The 21445-nt window shown below is 35.4% G+C and overlaps 2 protein-coding genes across 4 annotated transcripts; one reads left to right on the top strand and one right to left on the bottom strand.

Moving 5' to 3' along the window:
• Positions 1 to 1092: 1092 nt before the first annotated feature.
• LOC107875728 (protein argonaute 4) lies at positions 1093 to 9945 on the bottom strand. Of its 3 annotated transcripts, none has more exons than XM_016722547.2 (23): positions 9844 to 9945; positions 7107 to 7346; positions 6807 to 7012; positions 6500 to 6724; positions 6269 to 6405; positions 6093 to 6190; positions 5914 to 6011; positions 5610 to 5778; positions 5410 to 5526; positions 5225 to 5332; positions 5046 to 5108; positions 4751 to 4864; positions 4509 to 4674; positions 4311 to 4423; positions 4068 to 4205; positions 3858 to 3988; positions 3281 to 3346; positions 2887 to 2950; positions 2677 to 2788; positions 2528 to 2601; positions 1874 to 1968; positions 1702 to 1733; positions 1093 to 1592 (listed from the first exon to the last, which is right to left on the bottom strand). In XM_016722547.2, the coding sequence occupies exons 2-23, from the start codon at positions 7332 to 7334 to the stop codon at positions 1417 to 1419; spliced, it is 2730 nt and encodes a 909-aa protein (XP_016578033.1). In that variant the 5' UTR covers positions 7335 to 7346; positions 9844 to 9945; the 3' UTR covers positions 1093 to 1416. The 3 variants fall into 3 exon arrangements, with proteins under 3 accessions (XP_016578033.1, XP_016578032.1, XP_047269961.1); XM_016722546.2 differs by having other exon boundaries at positions 9688 to 9872; XM_047414005.1 differs by lacking the exon at positions 9844 to 9945 and adding an exon at positions 9594 to 9613.
• A 3240-nt stretch (positions 9946 to 13185) lies between these two features.
• Positions 13186 to 21165, top strand: LOC107875731 (solute carrier family 35 member F1). The gene is made up of 11 exons (XM_016722550.2): positions 13186 to 13573; positions 15450 to 15544; positions 16292 to 16349; positions 16924 to 17118; positions 17390 to 17466; positions 17991 to 18073; positions 18257 to 18308; positions 19187 to 19255; positions 19542 to 19628; positions 19742 to 19803; positions 20770 to 21165. The coding sequence occupies exons 1-11, from the start codon at positions 13456 to 13458 to the stop codon at positions 20897 to 20899; spliced, it is 1026 nt and encodes a 341-aa protein (XP_016578036.1). The 5' UTR covers positions 13186 to 13455; the 3' UTR covers positions 20900 to 21165.
• Positions 21166 to 21445: the final 280 nt, after the last annotated feature.

Raw genomic sequence — 21445 nt, 5'->3', positions numbered from 1 at the left:
TGTATTGAAATTAATTTTCAAATCAAGAAAATCACATGTCAAACTTAAGTAGATTAGAAAATTAAAAAAAACTTCTAACAGTGCATCTAAAGTAACTTTTTCTTCTTGTTCAGTTCGTAATTATTTCTCCTATTTCTTCTCTCTATCCTCAATTTGAAAAAAAAAAAATTATGTTCTCATTGAAATGGATTAAAAAGTACGAAATTTCTTATTTAAATCTCAATCTTCGGTGAAATAGTACCTCAAAATTTCAACTTGTTAAGTTTAACCCGATAATAACCCGTAATCGACACAATACTAGTGTATATTATACTTACGAAATTCAAATTACGACTTTTTTCACTCTTTCTATCTACAATTTGAAAAAGTAAAATTTTCTCACTAAAATATTTATAGCCAAAACATGTGCTTTAGAATGAAAGCAATGGTTCATGAAAAAACAACAATGGTTCTTGAAAAAACACTATTCAAACCATTGCCGGCCGACAGACCCATCTGCGGCCGCAGACGGACCTCACTAAACTCCTCCCCTTGCCCAAATGGATTCAGTTTAGTGATTATTCCAATTCAAGTTCTTCAGTTTAGTGATCATTCCAATTCAAGTTCTGTACTGACAGCAAGATATGGAACAACCCTCCTCAACATGAGTCAGACGTGCCCTCACCGTTATTCTTTTCAGTGAACACCATGTATGTCCGTCCAAGTTTGGCTCGAACACCATGATCTTACCTTTGGTCAATACACACTAACCTTCTTTTTGAATCAAGCTCCAAGTCAAGGTAAATTAATTGCCAACCAAAAGAGACACCTTTCCATTTGATATGACTACTTAATGAACTAGCTCCACACAAGCTTCCATCATGTCACAACAACAACAACAAACCGAGTGTATTCCCACATAGTGGGATCTGAGGAGGGTAAGATCTACGCAGTCCATCATGTCAATTTTAGACATACATATAGCAACTTGAAGTGCTTTACAATTTTATTTTTTCATGTTAGCATGTGCTTTCCTTTGAGATTCCAATAGTAGTGCCACTCCAGTTTTGCCCAAAAGAATTCATAGTAAAGACATCCACCAAATGACAATAATTTTTAGAAGCCTACCAAGATCCCACACTGCCATTTACATGAATAGCATAATTGCAGAGCATTGTTACAACAAGGTTAATCCCCATGCATTCACAGGTGCAAAATTGTTCAAGAGAACCATAGCGCAAAAAATAAATGCATGGGGACCAACTCAGGCATAATATTGTACCGAATAATTTAGCTGAGAGGAGTTTTAGGTCACTCACTACTTGCACAAGGTTCAGTCTCCGTGTGCTGTTAACACTAGAGCTATTTACAGATACCATTTGTCTTAAGCATCCATTAACATCCACATGAAGAAGGAAAGCAGAAGGCGCACAGGCCTCAACAGAAAAACATGGAACTAGAAACATTCTCCTGGAGACGGGGCAACTGAGGAACGGTAACTGGACCAGCATTTGTCAGACCACCCTGGCTTGACGATGTCTCTGATGCATCCTCGAATTTCATCCATTGTCCAACCTGTGTGGCGGCTAAATGGGCATAGCTTATCGGAGCCACTGCATAGAATGGAAAAGAAAGAGAGGGCACAAACAAACATGTAATAAAGTCAATATTTTTACATATGATGACGATTATATTGCATTTTCAGAACATGCTTATATTTACCAATGGATATAGCAGTAGTGCTTCTCTGGTACCTGCAAAAGTTGTATAACAATTAGAATGACTGCAGTTTTTAGCAGTTCAACTAGTGACAAAACTTAAGAGCTGCAGCTGCTACGATGTACAAATTAAAAAGCGGTCAAGCTATAAAGGATACAATTTATTCAACACTCACACATAGGACAGATTGTGAACAAGCTCTTGGAGTTCATCAGGTGAGAAACCAACTTCATCAAACAACACATGGTAATGTGTAGGTCGAGTGGTACCCTACAACAATATCCAAGTAAACATCATATGACATATATTCCACCAACCTTGTAACAAAATGGCACAAAATAATGTTCTGATAAACTATAACAAAAGCCATTTGTTAGATGAAACTATTAATTTCAGGCAGTCCATTCCATTAGCTGCTTCCACACTTTAGGAAATAATGCAAAGCGGCATCAGTGTCATACCATTCTAGCCTTTTTGTTAATGTAAACCAAGTTCGGGATACAAATAGAATAAGTAGGAGAAAAGGCTTCAAGGACTAGCTTCCATATCCATGTTTCACGAGGTTAAATATTTTAAAAAAGTGAAATCAACAGAAGGATATCCACTGAAGCTTTTCTCAGCCGCATCTCGTATAACGTTCAACAGTACATGTATCATCGGAGAAGAATGAGATACTGGATTAATTGATTTTAGAGAAAAGAATGCCATAAAAGAGAGGACCGAAATTGAAAAAAATAAGAAAACCCAAATAGATATAAAAGAAGAAATCAAGCAGTCATTACAACAACTACTGCTTCAACCATATAACAAAACAGAACAGGAAACTCACAATCATGCCCGCATGGGCACACATGTAGAAGTCATAGTTCCTTGGATGACAAACTTTGTTATCTATAATTGTCCCTGCACAAAATGCATGTGTAAATTAATTGATCCAATGCATTCATCAACCAAATTCGGTGCGACCTCCATTAGTACCTGGAGGAACATTATCAGGAGATCCAGCCTGGAAAAACTTTGTATGGTGATTCTTCTGAGCAACAATGATCACAAACTTGGGCGACCACTTTTCATCCAGAAACTTGCAGGACTACATGCACAGAACAGATGATTTAGCACGAGAAACTCTTGTATTTCCAGATACAAATTAAATGATACATTAAGACAGAATTTTTCAGAGGGCAGAACCTCGATGAGCTGGTCCAACTCAACATTTAGGACTTGGTTAAATTGAGATTCACTGACACCATCCCTGACATTTACAAAAAGGATCATTAGCAAAATCATCAAAAAATCACATGTGCACTACAAACCAAGTTCATTGCTATGTGACTAAAGAAATATCAATTAGCTACTCCTCATTCCCAAGAGTTGGGGTCTTAAACAAGAGGTTAACTGGACGAAAATGATGGAAAATAAAGTAGAAGCATAAAGACTCATACTCCAATTTCACTTTATGTTCAGCACCAAATTCTGAAGCATTTAGACATTCACCATAGATGAAGTGTACAATTAGAGCAATAGCACTTAGATTGCACATAATTTGCTGCAACAAAATAGTAAAGAGACTGGGTTAGATCACCTGAATACTATTATATGCTCAGGCTTCCTCTTTCCGGAACTTGCATAAAAATCTAGCAAAAGCTCCCTGCAATTTTGAAATTAATTATAACCGGGAATTTATCCTAGCAACCAAAAGGACATCACCAACAGCATTGTGAAAAGAACCCACAAAACATTATGCAATTAGTTTTACATCATAAGAAAAAACAAGCAGCCATTAGAAATGAAACCAGGCTTAAAAATGCATAAGATACTGATTGGAAAGATGTGCAATGCAGTAGTGTTCCAGAAACTGATTAGAAAGAACATCACAGAACCAATGGAGGTTTGCATTTGGTTGATGAGCTCTTGGCATGAAGAAAACTCAATCCAAGTTAACAAAGTATTGATAAACCATCACGGTCCTTTATTTAACACCAAAAATAAATCATCTCCACTGCAGCTAAAAACTGACTCAAAGATCACCATGTAACAGGCAGCAAGCTTAGCATTACTCTCTTGTACAGGTCTAAGTTCCGAAAAGTCCCAGTTAATTCACTCTCTGACCTAAAACAAAACAATCCAAGAGTAAGCCAAGCCCATAAAACAGAACTCACCTCATAATCCCATCATCCTCAGTATCTGAAACTTTTTTAAATAAGTTATCAATCATCTCCACTTTTGGAGATTGAGTGCGAACAGAAGCTCTATAACGAGAAATTGAAGGCCATTGCCTTGAACTTACAACCTGATCAAGCAATAATACAGAATGAAATTCTTTTTAACAATTGGGAATAAAAGGTAATCAATGTCAGTGAAGAACATACTGCAGCAATTGATGGGATGTCAGACTGGCCGGGAGAGCCATGTGATACGTCCATTCCAAGAATTATGGTGGGAACCTTGGATACCAGGGGGATGGAAGTAGAAATCTCAACAGCTAACATAGAATTTAAACCACCAAGCTGCCAACAAAAATTGTGGGATGTTATAGACTGAGCCAGAGAATGATGGAAGAAAGGAAGGTGCCAGGATGGTAGCACTGAACCAGATTCTCAGAGAAGTCTCACCTTTGCATTGATCTTAAGGAGAAGGTTTGTGAGATACTGATCGTTGACTCTTCCAGGAGCCAAGCATTGGGTCACTATACCATAATCGGCCAGATTTTTCCGCTTCCATGGTCCTTCAAGTTTCATCAGTCGATTACGTTAGTAATTAGCAATTAGTGATATACTTAATGGTCCACAAAACAAGTAAAACTGACTAACCATATATGTCACAATTTTTCCTCTCAGGAAGAAGACAGAGAAGAAATTTTGGGGCACCAGGAAGTTTTGACTGGATCTCTTCAAACATTTTATCAACTCTGACCATCGGTGGAGCTCTTCTAAGCTGTGGAGACTCTTCAAACACTTCAAATGGAGCTTCCACACTCTGAAACATTAAAAAAAGAATATGAATTTGATCGTTTAGACCCAGTATTTAAGCATAAGAAATTGATAAAACATACAATTCCTTTCATCTCTCCGAGTCTTGTCAAATCTCTGATTAGCCCACGAACGTCACAGCGTGCAGAAAAGTTGACAACAGCCCAACGCTCTACCTTTGCAGCATCAAAGAATTTCTGCAATTATAGATAAAAAATGAGAAAAACTCAAAGCAAATCATAACAACTACTACGCCGGAGTCCGAAGGTAGTTTCTAGTCAGCATCCGAAGTCAAAGGCAACATTATCTTAAATGAGATTATGAGATGAATCCCATTGATCCAGTTGAAAAAAAATGGGAAGAAGCCTTCAACTATACCTTATTATTAAAATTCCACCTGCCATTTCGCGTGAAAAGGTCATCTCCATTTCCTGCCTTCAACTGCCACATGATGAATATTTTTCAAACTCACTACATGTAGACTCAAAACCATAGCTACAACAACATCACACCCAGTGAAATCTCAAAGGTAAAAGTAAAAATAAAAGATAACTTACCTTAGGGGCAGGCAGAACCCTCCCCTCAACCTGGGTGAAGTTGCTGCTGATTGAGACGCCAGAAGAACGAAGCAGAGGTTCAGCATCATAATTGTTGATTTTCAGTGCCTTCAACAATCCAGTAAGAAAATACTTAAGTATAACTAGAGCAAGTAAAAGATCCTGTTAGGGTAGAAGAGACCTACATTGCTTAGAATTTGCATTCTCTCCTGAGGCTTTTGTCTAGATTTCTCCACCAAGGAAGCCCTCTGGAAGGTGGACAAGGCTTTTGTGTACCTTTGCAATGAGACCAGAGTGCAGAGCTGCAACATTCAACGAAAAATTCAAAATCGCATGACCAGAAGACAGTACACAAAAGCTGTAGACTTTAGCCCACTGCTTTCACCTCAATGGGGAAATAGGTTGGACGTTTAGGCTTTCCAACATTGAGGCACGGCAAATCAGCAGAATATCGCAAGTCTATGTTACGATGATTAACAAAGTAATCATAAACTGTCACTTCTGAAGTTTGCACTTCACCATCCGCATCTTTGCCCCTCTGCTTCAGAGTGAACCTAAAAATGCCAAAACAAAGAAGAGTTTTGAGCCATTAGTTTATAGCAAACCAATGTCGACCATCCTGCACAATTGCATCTTAGTTGAGCCAAGGTTGAATATAACAAGAAATAACTAGATCATTGCTCACATACGTCTGCTCACGACAAGGTTTTTCACTCAATCCAGTTATTTTGAACTCTTGGTTAGCGGGAGCAGTCTTCACCCTCAGATTCTTCAACACTCGTTTTGCCTGATCAGGTGTAGAGAAATTTTTTGTTTATAGCATGATTATATAAGAAGATGAATAAATCAAAAGAAAATAAAAACACACCTTCGCCCAATCAAGTGAAAAGGGATCTTTTGCATTTTGGTTCGCTATCAGAAAGTCAACCACAGGGCCCGGCTGGATTATCATCGTGGTAGACACGTCTGCAATTGAAGAAAGCACAAGATATTGATCTCATTTTATTAGAGAAAAGCATGAAACATGAAACCTAGAATATTTACCAATGTTCAAAGACAATCCAGACTGAGTGGTTCGGAAACTCGAATGGAACCCTCGGCAGCCAAGAACACCACCTCCAACATCCGCAAAATTCTTAGGGTCGTTATGGAAAAAGGATTGACGAACAAGTAAACAACCCCTAATATAAGAATAGTCATCACATACCAATCAAGAGACAAAAATACTTGTATCAATCAACTCATCGAGAGAAAATTAAAAGACACATGACTTACTGTTTTGCAGCATGCTGCCTTAAAATTATATCCAGAACTCGCAAGGCTTCTTGAGAGTTCTCAGACTCTTGACCGCGCAAAGCATTTGCAATTGCCTGCATCGGTATCTTGGCAGCGAAGCTAATCTCCACCTTATAAGTTTTTGATTGGTACGGCCTCCTTAATCTTTTCCTATCAGTTTCATTAGGACTTCCATGTCCGCCAGGGCTGGAGTTGCCATTGTTCCTGTATATAAGGTGGTGAAAAGAATTAAAAATCAAAATAAGAACTTGGGAACACATCAAACTAAGCAATTATGGGAACCAACCGATTAGATGTTATGTCATCTAGTACAACCGTGAACTCTAATTTATTTCTGGGTAGCGAACCGATGGTGAACAAACTTTTCTCCCCATCGTATGCAAAGTCCTTCCCAGCCAATTCTGTATCATATGTTGCATGCACTGTATCCAGAACTTTTCTGCCAATTCCTTTCCCCTCAACAGGCCGACCATCCTCATAAAATAGCGCAACCTGTTTACAGACAGAGTTAACAATGATATGAAATTGCATGATTGTATTGGGAAAAGAAAAGATAGATATCAAAGAGAGGCATGTGAAAACATACGCTATAATGAAAGAAGTATCCGTCAACATTAGTCACATTCACTTTAAAGTGATTGGTAAGGATCGGAATCTTTTGTCCCTTGCTTCCAAGGCCACGCCTTGCCATGGGAACACGTAAAGCCTTTTTCTTCACCGGCTCTGGTTCTGCTTTTACTGGAGAGATATCAGCTGGAACAGGAGGAGGAGGGGGCAGAGCCTCTGTGGATCCACCATTTTCTTCTTCAGCCATCACCACAATTCTCTATTTAAAAAAAAAAAAAAAAAAACACATTTTTCATAAGATCCTCAGCGTAACTGGAAAAATTTATGCAAAGAGTTTCTCTAGGCAAAAAGATGCACTAGGAGCAGTCAATTAAAGAAACTAAATGCAGACAACTACTAATCAATAATTCTAGACATTGATCTAGCTTTACCCAAGTAATAACACATGAGATGACAATTCAAGAGGTGATAATGCACAATTAACACAAATGAATTAACTCTCAAAACATCCAGTAGCCAACAATGCTAAACAAGAATCTTAGCAAGTAACTCACCACGAAGCCCGAAATTTTCACTAGGAGAAGAGAGAAGGTGCGGAAAAAAAGGGCACAAACCCCAGATAGCATTTCAATCACATTCAAAGAACATCATTGATAACAAAACACCTACATGATATACTTCAAGAAAACACCAAAGTAAGCACAAAATAAGTCTTCAGCTTACTGGTGTCGAAGAAACATGTCAAGTTAAACAGCCTTCACTACCACAAAGCCCAGAGCTTTCCACTATAAGAACCAAAAAAGAGGGGGGAAAACCAAACCCCTGATAGCATTTCAATCACATTGGACAGTCAACAAAATACCCACATGCTATACTTCAATAAAACACCAAACTTAGCACAAAGTAAGACTTCTTCAGCCTTAACCACCACCATGACACAAACTTTTCACTAGAAGCACAAATAAAGAGAGAAACAAAGAAACCCCAGTAGCATTTCAACCACATTGCACTGTCAAACAAAATACCCACACGCTATACTTCAAGATAACACAAAATTTAGCACAAAATAAGTCTTCTTCAGCTTACTGATTTAGAAAAAACATGTCAAGAAAGTCTTCAACACCACAAAGCCCAGAACTTTTCACTAGAAACACTCAAGAAATAGAGGAAAAAACAAACCCCAGATAACATTTCAATCACATTGCACTTCTAACAAAATACCCACATGCTATACTTCAATAAAACACCATACTTGGCAGAAAATAAGCTTTCTTCTGCTTACTAGTTTTGAAAAATATGTCTAAGTTAAATAGCCTTGACCACCACAAAGACACAGAACTTTTAACTGGAAGCACAAAAAAGATGGGAAAGAAAACAAACCCCAGCTAACATTTCAACCATATTACACTGTTAACATAACACCCTCATGCTATACACTTCAAGAAAACACCAAACTTAGCACAAAATAAGCCTTCTTCAGCTTTACTGGTTTTGAAAAAAGTATGTCAAGTTAAACAGCCTTCAACACCATAAAGATCCAAACTTCCACAAGACGCACAAAAAAAGAGGGGAAACAAGGAAACCCAGTTAGAAGTTCAACCACATCACACTGTTAACAAAACACCCACATGCCATACTCCAAGAAAACACAAAACTTAGCACAACATAACTCTTTTTCAGGCTTGACCATCACAAAGACACAAACTTATCACTAGATAGCATTTCAACCACACTGCACTGTTAACAAAACACCCACATGCTATACTTCAAGAAAACACAAAACTCAGCACAAAATAAGTCCTCCTTCGGCCTTGGCAACCACAAAGACACAACTTCTCACTAGAAGCACACAAAAAATGGGGAAAAATCAAACCCCAGATAGCTTTTCAACCACATTCCAAGAACAAAACACACCACATGGTATACTTCAAGAAAACCAAGCATAGCACAAAACAAGTCTTCATCAGCTTACTGGGTTAGAAAAACATGTCAAGAAAGTCTTCAACATCACAAAGACCCAAACTTTTCACCAAAAGCACCAAAAAATAAGGGAAAAAACGAACCCCGGATAACATTTCAACCATATAACACTGTTACCAAAACACCCACATGCTAAACTTCAAGAAAACACCAAACTTAGCACCAAAAAAGGCCTTCTTCAGTTTTGAAAAGCATGAGCCTTCGACACCACAAAGACAAATTTTCACTAGAAGCACCAAAAAAGAGGGGAAACAAAGAAACATCAGTTAGCACTTCAACTACATTACACTATTAACAAAACACCCACAGACTATGCTTCAAGAAAACACCAAACTTAGCACAAAGACACAGACTTTTCACTGGAAGCACACAAAAAATGGAACAAGAACAAACCCCAGATAACATTTCAACCACATTCCACTGTTAACAAAACACCCACACACTATGCTTCAAGAAAACACCACACTTAGCACAAAGACACAAAACTTTTCACTAGAAGCACACAGAAAATGGAACAAGAACAAACCCCAGATAAAATTTCAACCACATTTCACTGTTAACAAAAACACCCACATGCTAAACTTCAAGAAAACATAAAAAATTATCCAAAACTAGCATACCTAGGGCTCAAAAGAGGCAGATGAAAAACTAAAGCAAAGAGCTGAAACCCTAAAGTGCAACAACAGTTAGAAAGAAAGCGTGCAAGTTGTAGGGGAGAGTGACAGCAGCTACAAACATAAACAACTGTACTGTACTAAACACTCTCATTGACTTACACGTGTTCCCTTCGTTATAATCTATGTTCTCGTCAAACTCTTTTTTGTTCAGATTCTTTTCTTGTGGATAAGAGAGAGTTCAATGAAGGGTACAACGGTCTTTTTAAGAGGTCACTTTCTGAACTACTCAGTCCGTCACTTTAATTGTTCATTTTTTTTATTTTAAATGTATAATAATATTTATTTAATTTATAATTTATTATATTTAAAAAATAATGTGATAAATTATTTCTATTATTTACTGTTTTTTAGTTATGTGTTATGAACAAATCAAAATAGCCAGAAAAATATATTCTTTAGTTTAAGATTATTTATGTCACCGTATGAATATATGATATAAAAGTTATCTTGACTCTTCATATTTCACTAATATTTATTGTTTTATCATCTTATTAATTATTATTATTATTCTTGTAATTTTACTTTAATTGCATTAGACTCGAGAGTTTACAGATATAATGTCTCTATTCTAATAAAATAAAGACAATATATATATATTCTATGCATTTTGAATTTATTTATAAAAATTTATTAAATATATTATTATTATTTTAACTATTTATATGGGTCAGATTTCCTTAAATTATTTCTTAAAATTGTTGTTATTTGTATAAAATAAAAAATAAATTATTTATTCCTTATTTTTGAATTGTTAGATCATTACATCTAAGCTTATTCAGTCAACAACTGAGGCGGATAATATTAGGTGATATTTTAACATATTTTAACTTTTCGTGGATAAAACTTTTTGATAAATATAATGATAATTTAATAGTATATTTTCTCTGTCTCGACTAATCGTAAATACTACAAAACTAAACTGATAATATTTGTTTCCAAGACTTTCTTTTTTTAATCAATAATACTAATTCGGTCAATTTGGAAGCTTGCTAAAATAAAAAAAAAAGATTAGAGGATTATACACCCCCCCAAAAAAAAAGTGAACATCTGTCAGTATATGCTCCTTTTTCCTCATATAAAAAAGCATTGTCCACTTTAGTACACTTTTTAGTGTACTTACTATAAAAATAGATTAAAATGAGTGGTGTGCAGGTTTGCATTAAAGGGAAATAAATTACCTTAACAGTAAATTATAAACAAAAATAAAAATACCCCATTACCATTTGTTGCTCGTTTCTTTTTCCATTTTAATGTCTGGTCATATTTGATTTCAAGTCGAATAAAATGACAAAATATTTTATTCAGAAAAAGGAATTTGGTTCCTTGTATTCCAACCTTCTTTTAGGCTGCTGCTACTGCTTGTATTACAAGTATACCTTATTTTCCCAAATTTAGACCCTCTCTTTTCACTTTTTATTTGAAAGCACTTTATTACCCACTTTTCAACACTTTATTACCATTAATCAGAAAAGAAATAACACAGCAAAAAATGGAGGCCCACCACATGAGACTTTTAGAGACATATATTAGTAGTATAATTTACTTTTTATAATAATGTAAATAATAGAGCTTAGTTTAATCAATCTAACTTGACACTCTTCCCAGTTGACATTATACACACGATGACATGAAAAGGGAAGGAAAAAAAAATTATTGCTACCGAACGCGGGGGCACATTTTTCGATACGTTTGCCTTCACACAATACCTATACCTCGGTGTGTGTTTTATTTACGTCTTACCTCGAGTGAATGCCTTTAAAAATACTTGCATGTGAAGACAAAAAGTTATTTGCTCCTTTTTATTTTTTCTTTTTAAGGCAGAACACTGAACACATATAGTCACGATTTGATAGATGTCTCGTATCACAATGCAGAAACAATTTCTCTTTTTACTTTTAGCATGCCTTGTGTGATATTGGGCAAGTTTTTGCTATTGAGTAAGCATTTAATGTTGAGCTACGATCAAAATCAACTTTTAAACATGACATTAAAGTTGGGTTCCTCCCAAATTTATTTCATCCCAATTCATTTTTAGTGATATTATCCTCCATTGATATTTCCCACATCAATAGATAATAAGTAAATTTGTCTTCCAAAATAATTTTTAAGCAATAAACCAAATTCTAAATTCTAAATTCCAAATACAAACAAATTATAACCTTCACTATTTTCTCCCAACAACAATTTATTCATTGAAGTCCACGCATCCATTGTAGTCGGCCAGTAGACATTTTCATTGGACCCACTACATGATTACAACATTGACTAATAAATATCTCTTGCTAAAACAAAATTTACTTCTCTTGTTTCAAAATTGTTGATATATTTGTTAACAAAAAAAGAAAAAAATTATCTTAAAATAATTAATACATTTAAATAATTTAAAAAATAACTAATCATTTTTTAATTTCACTTTTAGTAATAATTATTTTAGAATTAAGAGGCGAAGATGAGGATGTAGAGATGAATATGTGAAATTACTAAAAGGAATAGAGTTAGAAATAAAATTATCTGATAGAAGATTGAAGTGGCTTCGATAAAAGACGAGATGCAGAAAGTGAGGTTGAGATGATTTGAGCATGTGATGAGGAGGTGCATGGATGCCCTATCATAGAGGTGTGAGAGGCTGACTATAGATGATTTCAGACAGGGGTAGAAGCAGGTAGAGGAAATATAATTAGACATGACATGAAACAGTTACAACTTATAGAGGCCATAACCCTCAATAATAAGTGTGGAGGACGCGGATGAGTTAGTGGATAAGAGTGCATTCTTACTGGTAGGGAGGGGTGCTTTTTTTTAAGTGTACCTATAGTCATAACATTGTACATGTGCATCGTATTATTTATTCGTGGTGTTTTGGTGATATTTGTGATTTCAGATAGATAATTCACAGTATTACTCTGTGAATGTCAGGTTCCTTTTATTATCTAGTGGTGTATTACCCCCATTTTATTATTTATTTTTATATTCTTTTGCTTGCTATACTGTTATTTATCTTGAGCCGTAGGTCCTATCACAAACAAAGAGGTATGAACTGCTCACACTTTATTCTTTTTAGACCCCATTTCGTGAGAATATGCTGGGTATGTTACTATTATAAATAGATGAAGATTAAAGAATCAACAAGAAATATATTAATTAAATTACGCTCTTAATTTATTTTTTAATAATTGTTCAAAATCTATGTCAATTATTTTAAGACGGTAGTAATACATAATTTTTTTAAAAAAAGAAGCCAGTACACCATTTGCTATAAAAAATAAAAATGAAGAGAAAACAATAAACAACACAAATATAGTACTATTAATTAAGAATTACTTTATAAGAAAAGCTATAGAAATCAGAAAAAAGCAATAATTTGTTTGGTTAATGGGTGCTGAAAAAGAATAAATATATAATTAGTTGGTCAATTTGCCACAGCGAGTAGTGACGCACAAAGGAATTTTGGGAACTCTTTTCGGCCGTTAATTATTTTTCTTTTTCCTCTAAAGATTCGGCTTAAAAGCTACTACTAATTCTAATACTAATCTATTTCATCATATCATTAGACTTATCTATAAAATCATCCCATACATAGAAATACAATAATTAAATTCTTATTACTGAGTCTGCAGAAAGAGTTTTCTGCATTCTCTCAAATTATTGTTCTCTCAGCACAATAAATTTGAAGCTGTATATTTATATTTATTGTACTGGGTAATTGTCATTATGGTGAACTGTAAGGGAATTTGGACGAAACAGACATTGATTAATCTTCTGTTGGGACAATTTTTGTCACTTTTGATCACTGCTACTGGATTTTTATCGTCTGAATTGGCTAGAAAAGGTATAATTGTCTCTCTTTTGATTTTTTTTTTTTTTTTTTTTTGTGAATCTGTTTGATTTTGATTTTAAATTTGTTTTCTGATATTAATTTTTGTTCTGTATACTCTTCTACGTATTAAATTAGGGTGAGATAAGCATCCAGTACCCCACTTGAATTATGGCCAAATTATCACCCTAATGTGACACTTCATTACATAAATAAAATGGGACCACGTCAGCTAAAAAGGTTGACAAAAGGTGTTAACTCAACTAAAAAGGTTAGACAAAAATAAGCTAAATATTTAGTTGTGAAATTGGAGTGTGTCGTAGTAAATTTGATCATAGTTCAGGGTAGTTTTTTCTGGATTTTGATGAGTTGCAAGATGCTTTTCTCAATTCGAGTTAAAGTAAAACACACATAAGTATCAGCTTTTTCGAGTTTCATGTATGAACTATAGTTGTACAAGTTTCCTACCTGAACTTTTACTTAACTATTTATCAAAACGCACCTCAAATATCAATTGTTCACTTTTCTTAGCTGAACGAGGATGGTATTTCTGGTAGGAAAAGTGAATAATTGATAGTTGAGGTTGTTGTGATCAATAATTGGTGATAGCTTACGAAAGAAACTCGCATACCTCGTAGTTCAGGTATGGAATTCTAAAAAGCCTGATACTTTGTGTGTTTTTGATCCTTTCACTCGTTAATGTATGATAGTCCTAAATAATGACTATTGTCAAGAAGTAACTGGGTTCATTCTTTTAAGTTCTTTGCATTGAACCTATTGTATTTAAATTATGGGTTCATATCTGCTATTTGTTGCAAATTTAATGATTTTTTACACATATACGCCTTTGATCATTCTTTCTTCAGTAAAAAAACATGATTCCATTATTGTTTAATGACGAGTGTGTAGGTGCTACTGTTAACTTTTCCTTGATTATTCGTATTCACTCTGCTTGAAAAACTGGTCAAAACATGTTTTTCAAATTTGAAAAACTCATCTTCGAAAAACTAACCAAAAACCATTCTAGTGTGTAATGAACATTCTTTTGAAAATAGTTTTTGTAAAAATGGGAAAAAATCTGTCCTGCTGAATGTGCAGGGTTGGCATGACATAATTTATAATTAACTTGTAACAGAAATTGGGACTATGCGCTGTGTAAGTTTCCGAGAAACATGTAAGTTCTGCTAAATGAATAGAAGAGAGTAACTGTGGTGGTCCACAGGAGAAACCATATGATCTGTTATGGAGATTTTAGTTATTGAATGTATCTGGAGATCATAAAATATGTAATGTAATTTTTACTTTCGTAAAATGGACGTAGTTTGAACTGATAAAAAGGTAAGATTGACATGTCGTTGAAGATGGTGTATGTAGTAAAATAATTGATTTTGGGCTTATACATGAAAATTGTACACTCAATTTGGGACGTCGAAAGTTGGAAAACATACTCCCCTTTATAGTTTTGTTATCCAGACAATCTTTTTCCACTGAATTTTGCTTCGTACATTATCCCATGGAGTGGAACAAGTACTAGCTAGCAAATTGAGTTTGTGAGACGGCTAACTTACTCTGCGAATATACTTATCTCTTTTATTAGTATTAATAGATAGGCTAGAAGATGTAAGGGGAGGGAAGCAATGATGTTTCCTGGTATAAGTACTGTGATTTTTAGTTCTTGTGACGGCTAGCCTAATTTCTTAAATTCTAAAAACCAACTTTCAGAAAAGTTCATACAAAGATAGCAATAATTTGGGGGTGATATAGATGATATTGTCACTCAATATTCTGTCCTTGGCCTCCCGTTCTCTCCTCCGAAAGAAAACATGTAATTTTATTTGGTGTCCTTTATCCATGTCTCTTTTTTTATATGTAAACTTTTTCCTCGTAACAGGAATCAATGCACCGACATCCCAGTCTTTTCTAAATTACGTGCTCTTGGCATTATTTTATGGAGTATTTATGGTCTACAGGCAAGAGGGGCTCAAGGTTTGCTTCTGGGAGTTTGATTTTCATCATTGTTCGCCATATGATTTTCTATTATTCTTTCTGCAATTTAATTATTTGACATATATGAAGAATGACAATACTTATTGACAAGTATATAGCAGTTAGTAGTTAGTGTTCTGAGGCATGTTGAATATCCTAAGCCCAGGAAAAAATATGGTATATCAAAATATATCCAAGATCTAAGCAATTCTTGCAGTTTATTAGGCCTAATTTGATTCTTCTCCATACAACATTTTCTTTTCTATTGGCCCAGCATATTCTCCAACTTAGTACAATTACTATTAGTACTTTTCACCTAAGTAGTTACTAAATTATGTTTTAAGAGCTTTGACGAATCTTTAATTTGAGAACTGTTAAGAGTCCCACATCGGAAAAGGGATGGACAATTTGTCTCCTTATATGGAATTGGGCAATCCTCCTCCCTTTGAGCTAGCTTTTGGGGTTTATTTAGGCCCAAGACATAATTTTACATGATATTAGAGCTTCTATGATCTTTGGTAAAGAATCAAAGAGCTTCCGCTACTGGCGGACGGCTATTATCCAATGACATGTAAAAACTCCTTTTAATGCCCTTATCCGATATTGGACATTTAACTCAAAAATTTCCTAAGAGTTCTGTTCTTTTTCTTTGTTTAAAACAATTTTATTTGCTGATGCATGTTTAATTAAGCAAGCTGTTGCACTTAGATTGGATACTTTGTTTACCTTCTTTTTCTGTTTGACCAGGCAAAATGGTATTACTACATCCTCCTTGGAATAGTTGATGTGGAGGCCAATTTTCTTGGTAATTGCCTCATTCACCTTCTCATGTGGATGCAAGCCAACTGAATTGTATACCTCATCTTTATCCACCTCTTTCACCTACCCCGCATTTTGTATCTTTGAGAAATGAATATGTTCTACTTGATGTTCCGGCGGTCCTTCTCAATATTCACTGGTCAAACCTTGATGACTTGGTTTTTGCTAAACAATATACATGCAACATTACTTCTATTTGGAAAGTCAAGTCTGTGCATGTCAGCTGAATTATGTGATTATTATGCATTATAGGAACATCATGATGTTGCACAACAGAACACAGCAAACTAGTACCACAGTTCTTCCTCAATGTTCTAGTGTTTTATCTAGATTGTTTCTTGCCAGGATTGACCACAAAACCATATAATGTGGCAAGATTTTTCTTTAGCATTGCACCAGTCTCTCAAAATACGTAGTTTCTTCTGTACTTCTACAGATTATAATCTCCTCTTCTGGATAGAGATTCGGAGGATTGGCAATGCATGTTTACACGAAATGAGAACTCCACATTTGTTATTGAGCAAACTCTCAGTTCATTTTGTGTTGTCTTTGCTTTGCAGTTGTGAAGGCTTATCAGTACACATCCCTAACAAGCGTGATGTTACTGGATTGCTGGGCAATTCCATGTGTTCTGTTTCTTACGTGGTTTTTCTTGAAGACAAAATACAGACCCAGAAAATTAGTTGGTGTTGCCATCTGTATTGCTGGTCTTGTCCTGGTGATCTTTTCAGATGTACATGCCGCAGATCGAACAAGTAATACTGTTACAACCAGTTGTCATCCTACTTATTCCCTTTGATGTTAATTATTCGTGTGGCTTCACTGCATGCTCATTCCATTGCTTAAGTTGCTTTCTGTGTATGATCATATATCACCTGCTACTTTTTGGATATGATTCTTTGTGAATACAATCCAACTACTTTTCATTTAGTGAATTTGCACTTTTGTCATTTCCCAGCTCTATTTAACTTAAATTAAGCCTGTCTGCTATCTGAAAAACAATACTTGAATGTCTCATTGCTGTAGGTGGTAGCAATCCTGTCAAAGGGGATTTAATTGTAATTGCTGGAGCCACACTGTATGCAGTGAGTAATGTCAGTGAGGTAAGCAATTAATAACTGTGAATATTCACTAGTTTTTATTGATAGCCGTGAAACCCTAAAGTGTTAATATTATTGGTTATTCCCTGTGCTTTGGTTATCGTATTATTTGTTGTTGTTATTGTTCTTTTCTATATTATTTATTTCTGCACTACTGTATTTCCTTCTCCACCCTGCTTTTGATGATTTACTTGTGGATCTATCAGAAAGAACCTCTCTACCTTCACAAGGTAGGGGTAAGTTCTGCGTACACCCCACCCTCCACAGACCCAACTTCTAGGATTACACTAGGTATGTTGTTGTTAGCAATTTACCTTATGTTAAAGTATAAAGGTCATTCCATGACCTGTGAAGGCAAGAATAGACTACGAGTTTTGTTCTCATATATTATATTTTACTCAGGTAGGGTTGATTTCTTGTCCAGTACAGTGCCTTTTTTACTATGAACTGTTTATTTCTTGGCCTTCTTTCTCGAGTTGTCTATCCTTTTTTACATTGTTAATGCTTTTATTTCATGTTCTATGCAGGAGTTTTTTGTTAAAAGTGCTGATATGGTTGAACTCTTGGGATTTCTGGGCCTTTTTGGTGCCGTTGTTAGTGGTTGCCAAATGTATCCTTATTTGCTTGAAAACACACCTATTTAATGTTCAACTCACTATTCACGCATTTGGAGAATACTTGGTTCAGTCTTTATAAGAGCTTATTCGGGTTAACCTTCTTTCTTGACAAATGCATATTCTTTAAGTGCTGATTGTGTTCTGTGATGTACGCTACTTCTTTAACCATTCTGTAGAGGCATAGTTGAGCGCAATGAGTTGAAGTCCATTCACTGGTCAGCTGGAGCAGTAAGTCTCTTATGTCTTTGATCGATTTCCTCGCCAAGGAACACAGATATAGAAAGAAACTAATGCTGCCTTAGGAAGAGCAAACTTGTATAGCATTATTATATTTAATTTATGAGCAAGTTCACCGATGTTGGATATATGGCCAATTTGAACACTTCTTTTTTCCCACAAGTATCTATTAAACCCAAGCATGAACCTATTATTATAAAAGGTGAACTTAACAATACACAACCTGCATATTTCTAAGAGGTCCACATGTTCCTAATGTCCTCCAATACAGTCATCTGTCTTCCCCCCCTCCCTCCACAATAATGAAAAGAAAAGTAATGCTGAAAAAAGGAATAAAACCTGATGCGCTTGAGAAGGCATACCTTATACATCGTTATAAAACAGTATCCAGGCTTTCAGATTTTCTCCCTCCACTTCCAAAAACATTATAACTCCTGTTTTATGTTCAACCACTTACTTCTTGCATATTTTTTCATGCTACAGCAAAGTCATTTTTCCCATCTTTATTCTAATTGTAAAGCTGGAAAAGAAAGAAATAGAGGGCTGTTATTTTAGGGAAGTGGGATCATGGTGGCGGACTATGGTGGGAGGGGTCAGAGTAGGGGCATCTGGAGTAAGTCACTAAATTCTGTTAACTGAAACATACAAAAATATGAGATATCTCGGTTTCATTTATCGCAAGGAGCCTAACTTTCCATTCCAAAAGTAAGTCTAATAATGTGAGTTGCAAGGTTCTTTTAGAGTGGAATGGTTCGCCGTTCCTTCTCATTTTGTGTTTATGTACTTTGTTTCATTATCCTTTTGCTGGTAATCTTTTTGTTTATCCTCACATCAAGTTGTTCAACATTTATTACCATGGGAAATTTCAGGCACTTCCCTTTGTTGGATTTGCAGTGGCGATGTTTCTATTCTACTCATTTGTTCCCATTTTGCTGAAGGTATTGACCCTCTCTCAATCTCTCCATCTTTCTGTTGGTTCATATACGTGTGCATGTATATATGTATAAAAAAAAATCAAGTGATCAGTCAACTATATCCCAATCTAAAGCTAGTCGTCGTGCAATCTAAACTATGTTGACCTGTTTAAGAAAAATGATGTCTTGTTGTAGATATCATAACATTCCTGGTTCTTGAAAATTATTTTCTGTTTCTGTTCATCAGGTTTGGAGCTAGTTTATTCTCTTTTTTCTTTTCCATTCTGAAATGCCACTTTTTTGGATGCAGAGAAGTGGTGCCACAATGCTAAATCTAGCGTTGCTTACCTCTGATATGTGGGCTGTTTTAATTCGTACCTTTGTATACCATCAGAAGGTTTGCAGAACAATTAGCTTACATTTTGAGCATTAAAATCAATTTAAAGGTGGAATTGCTACTTTTGCTGTGATTCACTAGTGCTATTCTGAAATCAGTATCATTTTCTTCAGGTTGACTGGATATATTTTGTAGCTTTTGCTGCTGTTGCTGTGGGGCTTCTTGTTTATTCCGGGTAAGTAGCAATTTGGTTCCTAAGTGGGGTTTATCTTTGTATTGCATATTTGCGCTTAGATTTGGTTTTGTCCATGTTTTCATAAAACTTAGAGAATAATCTAATTGCTGGTCTATTACTTCACTGCTTCAACTAGCAATGACACTTGGTATAGTGATTGGTATCTTGAAAGGTAGCGTAGTGGCTTCTTAAACATGTGTGTTGTCACTGAGGAGTTGACATTCAGGATCTTGTTCGAAAGAGCGGTTGATTTTTGATGAAGTTAAATTTTATTGATATGATGGGAAACCACCCCATATGCAAGCAGAAACTAAAAAGGTAAAGAAAAGTTGCTTCCGTTGGCACCCCAGGCACCTAATCGGGCAAATAAACTGTTAATCTCTTCAAGCTGCCATTTTTTGAAGTTTCTCAAATAACTCAGGACCCAGAAAATTATTCCTTTCTGTTGTTTGCATAGCTGGACCATCATTGCTGTCTGCTAATGCGATGTGATGAAAATAGAGGGATTTTCCTTTTGCTTCCACAAGCTGATTATGGTGCCATTGCCACCTCTAAATGTAACATTTTCGTAGAACTCCTCCTCAGTACTCCTTCATAAAAGCTTTTACCCCTGAGATATTTTGTCATCTACCGAAAACCTGAATTTTGTACTTATCCTTGATAACTCTCCTCCAACATGCCTATTCCATAGTTAATCATAGCTTGGATCAGGATGGTTTCTGTTGGTTATCAATTTAGTTAGTTATCACAATGCAGAAGATTAGAAGTTCGTTTCTTGTTCATCGATGAGACTCTTAATAGTCGAGGTCCTGGTGTAGTACTTGAAATGTTTTCCCCGTGTTCATCTGTGAGAAACCAAATCACTATTATTGGTCAATCGTGATAACTAAAGGCTCATTTGGATGGACTAATCAAATGCTTTTATAGAGCTGGCAGAACAAATTTTCATATTTGACTGCATTTCAGGCGTGATAAGGTGGATCGGAACATAGCTGACGTTGCTGGTGAAGACATTGTAAGAAGCAAGCGGTTTGACGAGGAGACTGGCCCAGATAATCCTGCACAAAAAAATGTCATTGAGAGCTCAAACACCTAAGATAATAGGCAGAATTTTGCATCTACCAGCATTGGAAAGGCTGCTAGTATTACTCAAGCAGTGCCCAGAAAACAAACAGAAGCAAACCAGACTTTATTGTAGTTTTCAGACTCTTTTGTTTTTTAGTTCTCCCTCCAATCTTTGTAGGAAAATCTTATTCCATTTTGCTAGCGTTAATTCTCAGGCTAGTGAACTTGCATTGATGCGATGTAGCTGCCAGACAGTTTACTTTGTCATTTTGGTTAATGAAAATTTCCATTTCTTCACTTTTCCCTTTCCTTTCAACACAGGTTGTGTGTATCTTGAAATAAAGAACAAATTTTACAAAGAGGGGTTCAAAATATAAAAATGTAAACACATGTAGAAACCTAAGGGGGTTTAACGCCTGCTATATATACATATAACAAATAACTTTAACCATATATGAGAAGTGTAATTTTTCACCTACCTGTCTGTTGGATCCACACAAAACTTAGCAAGTTGTCCATACCTTTTAACACCACGAAACAGATCAGAGACATACAAATATAAACAGATGATCATTGT

Source organism: Capsicum annuum, chromosome 6 (genome assembly GCF_002878395.1).
Source record: "Capsicum annuum cultivar UCD-10X-F1 chromosome 6, UCD10Xv1.1, whole genome shotgun sequence".
Taxonomy (NCBI): Eukaryota; Viridiplantae; Streptophyta; class Magnoliopsida; order Solanales; family Solanaceae; genus Capsicum; species Capsicum annuum.
This window is presented reverse-complemented; position numbering and strand designations above follow the sequence as displayed.